Here is a 13,942-nt window from a genome sequence, read left to right as displayed (position 1 = left end):
TAGTCTTTTCTCACTCTAATTTACAGGACTGCAGCCAGTAGAACCTAAGAGGATAGAGGGAAAATTTTTTTTCCTCCCCTGCAAGTTGTAAATAGGGTCAAATGTTGAAGAGAGGTGAGGTAGGATGAAGACTAAAAAGGGTCCACTTTATTTAGAAATGAAAAGTACCTCTTTCTGAGCAGTTTCAGGAGAGTGTGAGAGCAGAAGCTAAAAGGCAACTGTATGTCAAGGGAAAAATTTAGATGTGGGAAAATGGAGATATTTGTTCATGTACTTTTATCTTAAAACTAAATAATGAACATTTGTATCATATTCTGTTTCAAGCCTTGAATTTTTACAACTAGGTACAATAAATTACTTTTCTGTTTTCTGTATGGCTCTTCATGGGTTTTCCCTTTCAGACCCACCCATTGGTCATTGGTCCACAAAGGATAAAGGGTCTGTACCTCATGCTAAGAAAAAAAGCACATTCTCTAGCAAAACTGTAACTATTTTCCATAATTGCCTTACTCTGCCTACATTCATTTCCAATGCATCATTTTTTAAAAAAACCTAAATAGAGATAGATCATCTCTATTAGCAAATTAATATTATAGGTAGAACCCACATGATTGTTGGTCTTTATAATATAATGTTGCTATATACTATGAGAATATCTTACTCTAAGTATTTATGACATAGGTTTTATGCATAATTGTTTTTCTTTAAGAAGCAGTTTCAAATGTTATCTACTTATATAATACACATTTTGAAAAACCTGCAAGGCCTTGTTACTATTTCTTAGTGTTAATGTTAACCAAAATGTTAACACTGATTATGTCTTAGTGTTGGGATTAGATGAATGTGTTTAATGTTCTTATTTTTGTATAAAAATACTAAGAAAGGAGGTATTTCAAAATATTTAATAAATGTCAGATTCTGTTTTTAGTCTGTTATTTCCCAGAAGGGTTGATATATTTTGTTTATATATAATTTCAAATTATAGTTTTGAGATTGAAGTTTGTAGCTGGGTAAATTTCAAACTCTTCACATTATTAAAATAGGTGAATTGGCATGGGTTAGAACTTCATGGGAGAATTCTTGACTTGAGTATAAATTTAGGGAGTTGTAGAGTTTAAAATACTAATATCTGAAGGGAAATTGAAAGGGTGAATATATTTCTAACCTTTGAAGTATAGTCAACCTCCAATTGTCTACATGTGTAGGAGACTATCCCCTTCTAGGTGGGAGTTTCTCAGACTTGCCAGGAAACTGCCATTTGCCTGGATCCAGCTGAAAAGAATTCCACCCAACTTGGTGGTTTTTAAAACCACTCTCCCCTCCCATGCAAATGGGTGGAACTGCACATCATTCATGCTTCAAACACAATCCTCCTTGCCATTAGCAAGGATAAGAATCAGATGAATAGAGTTTAGGAGATTAAGTTCTGAATGGTATTGACATTCTAAAATTGGCTGTCATATCTGCAATTCAAATAGCATTACATTCCTTTGTTATGTTAAAATGAAATTAAAAGTATCTTAATAGCCAAATAAGTTAGCCTATGGTTATAATAATTTACTTAAAATTAATGAGGCACTGATTTCAGATAGTAGCCCAGTGCTCATTTTCATTTAGACAGTTTGTGTTTATTTTTATCTGTTTTATTACATGGGATTTGTTAAGCTTCACAGAACTGCTATAAAGAAGGGAGAGAGCAGAGTCCTGGGGGCATGAGGTCTAGAGAGAAAGCCTCTGTTCATGTATGACTTTATGTTGGAATGCAAGGAGCAAGAGCTTTCCAAAGATGTGAAATTTAAATAGAGACTGAAAACATGTGATGTTCAGGCTGGAAAAGGAGTTAGGAATTGAGAGGTTGGGGAAGTGTCCAGGAGAAGAGAGCAGTATATTTGAAGGTAGAGAGAGCATAGCTTGTTAGTAAAACTGATTAAAAATAAGCCATCACTGCCACCACTATCGACAACCAAATCCTTTATTTCAGAGATGAAGCATGGCAAGAGGAGAGACCGCAGAGGGATTTAGGGATGTACTGAATGATTTTAAGCAAGGTAGTGACCTGATCAACTTCATATTTTACAAATATCACTGATATTGCAACATGTAGAACAGATTGGTGGGGGAAAGAATTGACATAGGCAGGCTAGTGAGGAGACTTGCAATAATCCAAGTAAGAGATAATGGTGGTGTTGATGGGGAAGGAAAGAAATTGGTGGGCTCTTAACTATTTCAGAGATAATTAATAGTTCTTGGAGATCAATTAAGTAGATGGAATAGGAAAGGGAGAGTAATTGAGGTTGACTCTCCTGTTTTTAGCTTGGCAGCAGTCAGGATGGTGATTCTCCCAAGGAGGTTGGGGATTTTGTTACAGTTTTCATACCATGATTGGATGAAGTAAGATAGGAAAAAAAGAGTTTGGAAAGAAGAGACCACTCATCAAGAAAACATGGAACCAGGAAGCCAAAGCTACTACTACATTAGCTGTTTTTGGTTGTAGCTTCATGTAAGAAACCCCTTTTTAATTTGTTTTATCATTTTATTTTTATAGCAGTACATAAATATTATTTTCCTTTCCCCCTTTTTAATAATACAGTATCCTGCAGTCAAATAGTGTTAGATCTAAAAGAAACCTTGGAAATTATAGTTTCTATCCCAGGTGAGGAAATTGAAGCTCTGAGAGAAAGACTGCATGATAGCTGTGGAGTGACAGAAGTAGTTAAATCCAGATCTTCTAATGGCTACTCTCTTGTTCTTTCTACGGTATCTAGCCAGCTCCATGTTGATTATTGTGTTCCATTAAAACAAATAAGTGAAATTGAAGACTTGATGAAAGAAGAATAGCATTATCACAGAGGAAAGAAAAAAAATACATAAATGTATTGTTAGCACATTTTTTTTTTGTAGTATGGAATTCTATTTTAGATAACCAAGGTTGCAGAAATTCAGTCCCTTCTCATTATTATCTTCTCTATCATTCCATTGACCTTCTATCCTGATGAACCTGAAAGGGTTAAAATTTAGGCAATCTGGACTTATGTTTTGTTTTATTTCTATCTAATAAATTGATGAGCCCATTCCACTTCTATTGACTCCATTTAAAAAACAAAAACAAAAACAAACTCAGATCTCAAAAAATAAGAATGTGGAACCAGATTCCTTTAAAATCCTTTCTTTGGTCTGTCTTTATCATTTTATGTTTTCCATTGCTGGTTGTCTTTACTTTCTCCTTAAACTGCTTCTCTTTCATCATGGCAAATAGGAACCTTTTAAAAAACCTAGGTACAGTAAGTCAGTGATGTATATGTCCAAGATAGTCCCTTTTATAGATTAAATATAATAGGGCCATATTTTGGTTTGTTCTGTTAGCAACATATCACCATCTTTACTTTTCTTCTTTGAAAATAGGCCTTGAAATCAGAAAGAGAAGCAGAAGAGGAGGGTCCTAGAATCTGGAGCAGATGGGGGTGGGTGTCGGGTGGGTATAATGCTGTGGTTTTCCCAATAGTGAGAGGATACCCTAGGAGATGTGCTTGATGATTCACTGGGTTTTGGAGAGAAGATAGTGGAACTTCTCTTTATATTCCTTTTTAATTTCTTTCTTTACAAAATTCTGCTTTTGTGTATATCATAATATGTGATATATCAATACAGTACATGCATATCATTTATTATGAATATATATACATATATGTTGGGGGAGTGTGCTTCAGGATGTTAAGCTGACAGAAGGAAGTGGTTAAATAAGTTTGGAAACCATTGGTGAGGAATTTGCAAAAAAGACAAGTCAAGAGCATCAAGATAAAGATTATATTTTTAATTTTTCACTTTTGGGTATTGTCTTCCCTGGAAATAAAGAGAAGAAATTTAAATCAAAAACAACAAGGCACAGCATTTTGGAGGCAGAATTTATTTAACTGAGTCTTTACCTATTACAGAGTTATGGAAAAGTGTTCACCCACAAAAGTATTTAATTTTAAGATTAATTTTATTCTTGTTCATGATTTTTGGGGATTGTCAAGTAACTCATTCTGAAATAGACTCAGTATAATTTAATTTATTTAAACTTTTCAACTGAAGGAACAGTAGTAGATTACATTAGTGTTTTAAAAATATTTGGTTGGGGGCGCCTGGGTGGCTCAGCAGGTTAAGCGTCCAATTTTGGCTCAGGTCATTATCTCCCAGTTCGAGAGTTTGAACTCTGCGTCAGTCTCTGAGCTGTTAGCACAGACAGATCATGTCCCGCTTCAGATCCTGTGTCTCCTTGTCTGCACTCCCTCACTTGTGTTCTGTCTCTCTCTCTTTCTCAAAAAATGAAATGAAATGAAATGAAATGAAATGAAATGAAATGAAATGGAAATAAAATATTTGGCTAAAAACTTTTAAGTCCTTTTTTTTCCAGTTTTTTTTTCCAATTCATTTTAATTAATTTTTTTCCTGATTATTTCTTACAGAATAAGACCACAACTTGCCAAAGAGAAGATTGAAGGATGCCATATTTGTACATCTGTCACACCGGGAGAACCTCAGGTCTTCCTAGGGAAAGATAAAGCTTTTACTTTTGATTATGTGTTTGACATTGACTCTCAGCAAGAGCAGATCTATACTCAATGTATAGAAAAACTAATTGAAGGTTGTTTTGAAGGATACAATGCTACAGTTTTTGCCTACGGACAGGTAAGTACCAAATTATTTTCATAGAAGCTATAACTTCGCAGAAGTGTCAGTTCAGTTGTGTTTTTAGTTTTGTTTCTTTAAGTTATATTATTACACTAAGCATGCATTTTTCTTTGTTCTGTTCTTTTATTCAGACTGGAGCTGGAAAAACATACACAATGGGAACAGGATTTGATGTTAACATCATCGAGGAAGAACAGGGTATTATTTCTCGTGCTGTTAAACACCTTTTCAAGAGTATTGAAGAAAAAAAAACACACTGCAATTAAAAACGGGCTTCCTCCTCCAGATTTTAAAGTGAATGCCCAATTCTTAGAGGTAATAATCTAAGTGTGTCATTAGTTTCCTTTTACATCTTATCCTTAAGACCATAGCCCTTATGATTTTATACTCCCAGTTTGTAGTATAGTATTTGACACTTAGTGCTTGATAAATGACATCTGAGTAAACTAATAGGTAGTAGTAATAGGTAGTAGTAACAATAGATAATAAGTAATAAGTATTCATGTTAGTATTAAAAATTATAAACACTTGACCTGTGTTCATACAATAAAACAATTAATATTGTTTATTTCAGACTCTATCTTATAATTACTGTTATACTGTAGGTAGGCTCACAAAGCTCTGGGAATTCAGTGACTAAAAAGGAGGGAAGGTGTGTGGAATAGTGAATTCAGGCTATAGCACTAGCTGGGCTGCAAAAGCTGGTATTCCTGCTAGGATGTCCACAGATTGGGGCAGGTTTCGATTAATTTAGGGCAGTCTAGTGTGGTGGGAGGGACATGACAGTAAGAGGACATCTAGGATTTGAGCACTATTGCAGTTAGGTGGATGGCAACATTATAATTCTAGGTGCTCGGTCCAAAGAGGGTTCTAGTCTAGTTCTAGTCTAGATTACCTGAGCTAATCATTTTGATCATTAGTTAAATTGTTCAGCATTATATAGCACAAAATAGAAAATGTAATTCAAATTTAACATCAGTTATCTTACTGCTGGTTTTAATGGACATCCCAATTTAGTAAAAACTAAGAATAATGTAATTATTTACATTATGTATTTCTGCGAAAAGAAAGGTAATAAATAGTGGAAAACAAAAAGACATAGCGTTCTTGTGTCTTCCCTTTCACCCTCCAATATGTTGTTAGGCATTGTGACTTTAAGCATATCATTAGAAAAGTAGGTGTATGAGTCCTCTTCTAAGGTTGTGGTTCAATCTTCTTAGCCACTATTAATACAGAAACACTAATATTGCTGACCTTAGAAAAGTACTAAGTGTTAATTTTTAGATACAGTAAGAAATGTGGTAGGGCAACAGGAAATATTTTTAACTGAAGTAGTAAAAATTCTTAAAAATTTCCCTAAGCCTAGGATTTTTCTGCATTTGGTATTTCTAAGTTTACTTGTATTTATAAATATTTGTTTATCTCTTGCAAATGATTAATAGATCATTTTAGCTAGTCTTCAACTCATTAGTCATGATTAAGTCATTTACTTTTCTTACTCTTATAAGGAAATCTGGCACTTATTTGTATTTGTAATAATAACACAAATTTTTGTTTGTATTATATTTATTTTATTTATTTATTTGTACTATTTTTATGTGTTATTTTGGAGAGATGTTATTATGAAGACATTCTAAGATATGTTTGAAAGATATGCACTGTATGTTAATAACCATGAGGCAATTTCTGCTGAAATTAAGCTTATAATATTTTTTGTAGCTATATAATGAAGAGGTTCTTGACTTATTTGATACCACTCGTGATATGGATGCAAAAAATAAAAAATCAAATATAAGAATTCATGAAGATTCAACTGGAGGAATTTATACTGTGGGAGTCACAACACGTACTGTGAATACAGAATCAGAGGTGACATTTATGTTAAAGTTAAAATAGAGCATATTTAATTTTATTTGATATCAACTTTATTGCTAGTTTGCTTAAGATCAGGATATGAAATTTGTATCCTTATATGTAATATGGAGTTAAAGTCTTGTCTTCTTTTCCAATATTTGTATCCAATTTATATCAGGATTTTATTATATAAAATGTCACGGTTATGGTAAAGTCAGTACATTTATCATAGCATCAAAAGAATCTAAGACAGAGAAAGTTTTCTTTCACAGACAGAGAAAGAGAGTTAGATCATTGAAGGTGGACAATGAGACCCCAATTTTTTTGTACCTTTTGCTGCTACATATGTAGGACTATATCATGGTTTCTAAAGGGAAACTATTAAGAAAAATTACAGAAAAAATATTTCAGGAGAGGATACAGAAGGGCCTAAATAATTCAAGTTGTTGCTCAGTTTGTTCCAAAGTGTTCTTCTGTAACAGTTTTGGAATAGAAGCTGCAAATGTCAGCAAATGACAAACAATGGAATCTCAGTGTTTTCTCCTATTAAAAAAATAATACACTATTATACTATAAAGTTCAGCTCAAAAAGTGCCTGTAACTGAAATAATATGAAAATCATATGGTAGGTTTGGGACAGTAGCTCTGATTTCTGATCATATGGTATCATGTTTAAAGATTGTTCAAATAAAATCTGTCTTTCCCTTTTCCAGATGATGCAGTGTTTGAAACTGGGTGCTCTATCCCGGACCACTGCTAGTACCCAGATGAATGTTCAGAGCTCACGTTCACATGCCATATTTACCATTCACTTGTGTCAAACCAGAATGTGTCCCCAGATAGATGCTGTGAGTTTTTAGTTCTAATTTCTTAAGCTTGCAGGCTTCGTTTTCCTAAACATCCACATAAATCCCAGGAGAGTACACTTGAACCAAATTTAGTTTGGCTAATCGTTCCTTTTCCTTTTTTTAATTTTTTTAAATTAAAAAAAAATTTTTTTTTAATATTTATTTTTTTTCCGAGACAGAGCATGAGTGGGGGAGGGGCAGAGAGAGAGGGAGACACAGAATCCGAAGCAGTCTTCAGGCTCCGGGTGGTCAGCACAAAGCCCGATGTGGGGCTCAAACTCACAAACCGCGAGATCATGACCTGAGCTGAAGTCGGATGCTCAACCGACTGAGCCACCCAGGCGCCCCTAATAGTTCCTTTTCCTAATGAGATGTCTTTGATCCTATTCAAACTGAAGCTGGCCAACTGTGTAAGATTTTGAAATAAAAAATTGGTATGTGTCTGCAGCTACCGTAAAGCAAGCTGTGGCTTTATGGTGATGGATGTAGTCATCTGAGACCCTTTCCTTTTGAGGACTGTGTATTACAGGTTTCTCTTCATCAACATAAACAAAGCCTCAGTTCGTATGAGCTGGTTTCTGATTGTCAAGCTCCTTTCTACCTTTGTCTAGGCTTCTAAGTGCCTTTTTGCACTTACATTTATTTGGCTATTTGCCTATTTTTGAATATTATATGTATTAGAGATATATTTATATTTAACTTATTTAATATATAATATGTTTATTGAGGGCAAGGTGGGGTTGGAGGATATTTAGTGTCACATTAATAAAATATTTTTTATTATATTCCTCAATTGCAGGAAAATGTGACTGACAATAAGGTGATTTCTGAATCATCACAGATGAATGAATTTGAAACCTTGACTGCAAAGTTCCATTTTGTTGATCTGGCAGGATCAGAAAGACTGAAGCGTACTGGAGCTACAGGCGAGAGGGCAAAAGAAGGCATTTCCATCAACTGTGGACTTGTAAGACTGAGACTACAGCTTTGTGTTGAGAATATATCAGGGCTTTTCTATTGTCCTTTCCCCTTTTGTAATACATAATACCCAAGTGGAAATCCTTCATGCACTGAGCTGAGAAAGGAAAGTGACAGTAAACTTATAAACTTAAGAGTAATGTACTAAATTCTGATTTCCTCACATTATAAGCTTTCTTCAAAACATTGCTAATTTTCAGGGCGCCTGGGTGGCTCAGTCAGTTAAGTGTCTGACTTCGACTTGGGTCATGATCTCACAGTTTGAGAGTTCAAGCCCCATGTTGGGCTCTGTGCTGACAGCTCAGAGCCTGGAGCCTGCTTCAGATTCTCTCTCTCTCTCTCTCTCTCTCTCTCTCTCTCTCTCTCTCTCTCTGCTCCTCCCTGACTCAGGCTCTCTCTCTCTCTCTAAAAAATAAACATTAAAAAAAGATTAAAAAAAATTTAAAAAAAACATTGCTAATTTTCATGTGTGTAAATTTAGTGGGGTTAAGTTTTATGCCATATATGCAGAAAAGAATACATATAGTGAAAATGATTTTGAAAATTCTTCCCACCTTTAGGGGCCCCTGGGTGGCTCAGTCGGTTAAGCGTTAAGCATCCGACTTTGGCTCAGGTCATGATCTCACAGTTGATGGGTTCTAGCCCCATGTTGGTCTCTGCCGACAGCTCAGAGCCTGGAGCCTGCTTCTGATTCTGTGTCTCCCTCTCTCTTTGCCCCTCCCCCACTTGTGCTCTGTCTCTCTGTCTCTCAAAAATAAATAAATTAAAAAAAAAATTAATTCTTTCCAACTTTAAAAATTTATTGTCAAAATTAATATTTTAATATTCAGTATTAAAGTTTTTGCTAACATTTATGACAGTCACTTTATTTTGGGAATTACAATCAATTTTTTTAAAGTAATGATTGTTTTTAAAATGAGAACTTCCCTAGATTATATAGGAATTAGTTTTAATACCATGCCACCTAGTGGTGTTTTTGGTTGCAAAGCACCTTGTGTGTGCTAGCATAATGCTTTTGTTATATGGAAGAAAAAGTTTTAATGGCAGGTTTTTGTATAATAAATCTTTTCCTGTTGACTTCATTATAAAATGGACATTTGTTCCTGTATAAATGTAATAGAATCCCTAAATTTCTGTGATGTAGACGGCATCGGGTTCTGTGTTTTCTGCATTGTTTCTTTCCCTCCCTTTCTAGAGCTGGGGACTCCAATCAGATGGTCCTATTTTGCTAGTGATTGCACCCCTTGGTGTGGAAATTAACAACCAAGGCTGAGTAAAGAGAGCCAGACCTCCAAACTCCCAACACCCAGCTTGATGCTTCCATCATATGGTTGAATGTTGTGTGAAAGGGAGTCACCTGGATCCTGGACTTTGCGTATTGATCTGAATTTCTTAGGAAATAAATACATAGTGGAATTGCCATTTGTGGGGTCAGGAAAAAACAAAAGTCGTTGATCTCTTTTCCTGTTTAGGCCACTGAAGCATGTTCAGGTATATCTGGTAGAGTTCCAGTGTGGCCAGTGGTTAAAACTGAAGCTTCTCTGGAAAAGGGCCTGTAAGACTCAATGTAATACTGATGTTGGTCTCTGCAGGATCCACTGGCTCTGACAAAGACATGGTTATGGCTCTTTGCCTTACTGAAGGCGGGTGTGACCAAAGTGGAGGATAGTGCTTATGCTGTAGGTGCTAGTTTAGTTTTAGTGCAGTAAGAAAAACAGTAGGAGTGGCAGGAGGTGTGACTAGACAGTTCAATAATTTGACCTACTTTTAAAATATTGGGTGCTTAGCACATAGATTCATTGTATTTCTTAAGACAGCTATACTTGTGTTAGGAACACCTTGTTCAGAGAAATCATACTGATATTTTTGTTATGGTTAAAGAAGATTTTGTTTTACCATAAGGAAGCTATATTACAATAAGAACATTTCATGAATCTGTTGAACTAACTAAACACTTCATTTCTTCATTGAGTTGAGAACTTGAAACATGAATTGACAATTTTCTGGGGATACAATCTGATGCTCTTATAATTCTAAGGATGGTTATTCGTCACCAATTTTATAACATTTCTATTTTTAAAGAAAATCTCTGAGTAGAAGTTTAAGTATTTGTGAGCTATAGGTATATTATAGTCTAAATTTTGAGTGGTGTCAGTTTTTAGTAGTTAATATAGAAAACTTGGAAGTATACTTCATTTTTCAAAATTCAAAATGTGAAACAAAACCAAACATAGATGTTCTTAGTTCTGTCTCTGCATTATTCTCTATAAGCTTTTTTATTTAAAGGTGTTATAATTACTAAAATTTTATCACTTTCTTCTCTCTCTCTGTTTTAGTTGGCACTTGGCAATGTAATAAGTGCACTGGGAGATAAGAGCAAGAGGGCCACCCATGTGCCCTATAGAGATTCTAAACTGACAAGACTGCTGCAGGATTCCCTCGGGGGGAATAGGTATGCAAAAGTGATTATCCTCCATATTCCTGAATTTCAACTACTCATTAATTTTAAAGTAAATTTGTAAGATGATTTGTGACGATCGTTTTTATTATAAAGCAAATTAATAGAATGAGGAACTAATAATGTGTAAATACCTAAAATGCGAGAGTCCTGTTGTATGTGGTTATTTCACAGAATCCTTAATAACATCCCCTGAGGTAGTGTTACTGTTCCTATCTTACAGAAAAGGAAATTGAAATCCAGAGAGGTTGAGTAATTTATTCCAAGTCACTTGGCTTGTAAGCCTAATAAAATTTTGTTGAAAAGTAAATGCTGTCTTTTAAGTAATTACAAAGTAATTAAATATTGATACTTTTTACAAAGTTTTCTAAAATTTGGTATTTCTTTACATGTGGAAAACCTGTTTTAATGTTAATTGAATGAAGTACAGGATGTTTGCTGTTTATTAATTTTGCCAGTATCACTGACATTCCTTTTTCCATACTTTGCATCATTCTGATATGTTTCATCAGCTAAACTCATTCTTCTGGTAATTCATTCCTTTTCATAAATATTAACATGTTTGCTTTACAAGTGGAAGCATTTTTGGCATTTCAGTTTAATCATAGTGTAAATCAACAAGTTACAGACAACCACAGTGAAGCTTCAATGTTTTCAATGGTCTGACACATTTATTGGAAAGATCATTAGATGCTGTAAAATGACCTGGTAATTAGACTTGCAAGCTTCATTTTTGAACAACTGTTATTCAGAGAGTTTTGATAATGTTAAATCTATGTAGATTTAGGAGTAAAGTTTTGTTTTTATAGAATTCAACAGTATTATTTTTATATGTCTTCCTTTTATGTAGTGTTTGCATTGTCTTAACCTCATTTGTCTCCATGCATATTCTGTGTATGGGTGCAATATTGCTTCCTTTGTTGTATTTTTCTTTTCCTCTATATTCTTAGGCTGACCTTTAGTATCACTCTGGGTCTTAAGACACCAGTTTTTGTTTTTTCAGCCAAATAGAAGTTTTTCAAGTTTGCTAAATTGTAGCTCTTTCCTATATTTATTTCTTAGCTGTAAAACAAAGCGGAGATGATAAATGTCCTCCCCTTATAATTTTCAATACTTTCAAGTACTTCAGTACCTCTGAAACTTTGCTTGCCCTGTAAGCAGTCTGAGATATTTGCACTGTGGGCCTTGAATTCCTCTGGAATTTCAGATTGGCTGCAGCTAAATACAGATTGCCTACAGTCTCAGATATCCCCCACCCATTTCCATACTGAGTGCTAACTCCAGTAGAAAAGACCCCTTCTAAGTCTATCCTTAGTGAGCCTCAATTCCTGATTAAATTTTTGAGGTTGAACTTCTAGTAAAAGCATTATATTTTGTATAAGGCTTAGTGAACAGAATAACTTTGTTTTGTAAAGTTTGTACAAATTACTCTTTTTAAAAAATGTTTATTATTTATTTCTTTTGAGAGGGAAATAGAAGCCGGGGGGAGGGGGGGGAGTGGAGAGAGAGAATCCCAAGCAGGCTCTGTACTCTCGGCACAGAGCCTGATGTGGGGCCAATCCCATGAACAGTGAGATCATGACCTGAGCTGAAATCAAGAGTCAGAATGTCAATCAACTAAGCCACTCATGTGTCCCTGTACAAATTACTTTTAAAGAAAAATTAGATCAAAGGTATTTTGGGAATAAGTTGCGTCTATTTATGTGTATAATTTAGTGACTTATTTTTTTAACCAAAGCTGGCTTTCATAAATTTATAATGTTTAATATAACATTACCACAAATTTATAGGAAAAATTTTGAAAAATACAGAAAAATATAAAGAGCAAATGAAAATAAATTATATTTCTATTACCTATAAGTAACTACTGTTAATACTGTGATGTATTTCCTCCCTAATGTATATGATATGACATGATAAAATAATATATAAAATATATAACATAATAATCTATTCAAGTGATATGGTTTCCTTTAAAACAGAGTTGTGGTTTTAAAAAACTTTAAAAATAAACAAGTTTAATGTTTTCTTTGAATTTTTCATAAATACAACCATTCTTGAAATTTGTATCTTTGGGATTTTATTTAATATGTGATCTTTTCCTTATATAATAGATCTTAGACCCTCTCATTACTGGTTTTCACCATTTTTCTTGAGCACTTGATCCCAGTGCTTCATAAAATATTTGTGAAGGGGACATTCTTCTATCCCACTCCTCAATTTGTGGTGGGTTAGTACTGTTCATGATTGTACTCAGCTTGCCCATTTATGACTTACCATGTATGTTCAAACACACTTGAATTCCATTCAATATACCATCATTGATTACAGCAAGTTCAAATGTTGTAAAAGTCTAAAATGTTTACTCTCAATTTCTTTATGTATTGTGAACATGTAACAAATAATTTTCATACTGGCACCGAACTGGGACTGCACTTCGAGTAGTCATGCTCTCTAATCAGTGTCTGTAACCATCACTTTTGCTTGATTACCTTATTTTCTTCACCAAAAGAAAGAGCTAGAGATGCACAAATTGTTTTAACTTTCTGACCTCCAATAAGTAAACATTATGTATATGTGACACACATCACAATTACTAATGACTTACTAGGTTCCATTGTTACACAATGTATACTGAGCAACAAACCTTGACCCTTATCCTTTAGCAGTTTAGGGTCTAAGGATTGGGGTCTATCAAATTTAAGTAAAATAATAATAAAATCAACAAAAAAGAGATACACAAAGGATATGAAGAAAAGAAAGAGAGTAGGCTGAGGATTGAATTCTTGGACTAGATGATACCCGAGTTGAATCTTGAATAATAGTAAGAGTAAATAAAGATGAACAAGCATTGACAAAGGGAAAGGGATAGGTGGAAGGGAGCCCGTTTTAAAAGGTTTACTTTGAGTGCTATGTTGAGATTTATAGGGGAAGGTGGGAGTGGAAGCAGACCAAGAGGCTACAGGTTAGAATTGATAGGCATGCATTTCCTACCCAGGTGGGTGAAGTAATTCCTTAACTGCAGTTCCTATACATTTTCCAGTGAAGTGTTTATTATAATCGCCATGTCTGTTTCGTTAACAGACATAATAGCTGGGCATACCAAGCATTTCACTATAGTATTATTTGG

General features: G+C 34.4%; 1 protein-coding gene across 1 annotated transcript in view; it reads left to right on the top strand.

The window, feature by feature from the left end:
- The window catches only part of KIF21A (kinesin family member 21A), a 154,674-nt gene that overhangs the window by 78,157 nt on the left and 62,575 nt on the right, over positions 1 to 13,942 (top strand). The window contains 7 exon segments of the mRNA XM_043563325.1: positions 4,449 to 4,671; positions 4,806 to 4,919; positions 4,921 to 4,989; positions 6,394 to 6,543; positions 7,242 to 7,376; positions 8,176 to 8,343; positions 10,691 to 10,806. Coding sequence (XP_043419260.1) covers positions 4,449 to 4,671; positions 4,806 to 4,919; positions 4,921 to 4,989; positions 6,394 to 6,543; positions 7,242 to 7,376; positions 8,176 to 8,343; positions 10,691 to 10,806 — 975 coding nt within the window.

This window comes from Prionailurus bengalensis, chromosome B4, assembly GCF_016509475.1.
Source record: "Prionailurus bengalensis isolate Pbe53 chromosome B4, Fcat_Pben_1.1_paternal_pri, whole genome shotgun sequence".
NCBI lineage: Eukaryota > Metazoa > Chordata > Mammalia > Carnivora > Felidae > Prionailurus > Prionailurus bengalensis.
This window is presented reverse-complemented; position numbering and strand designations above follow the sequence as displayed.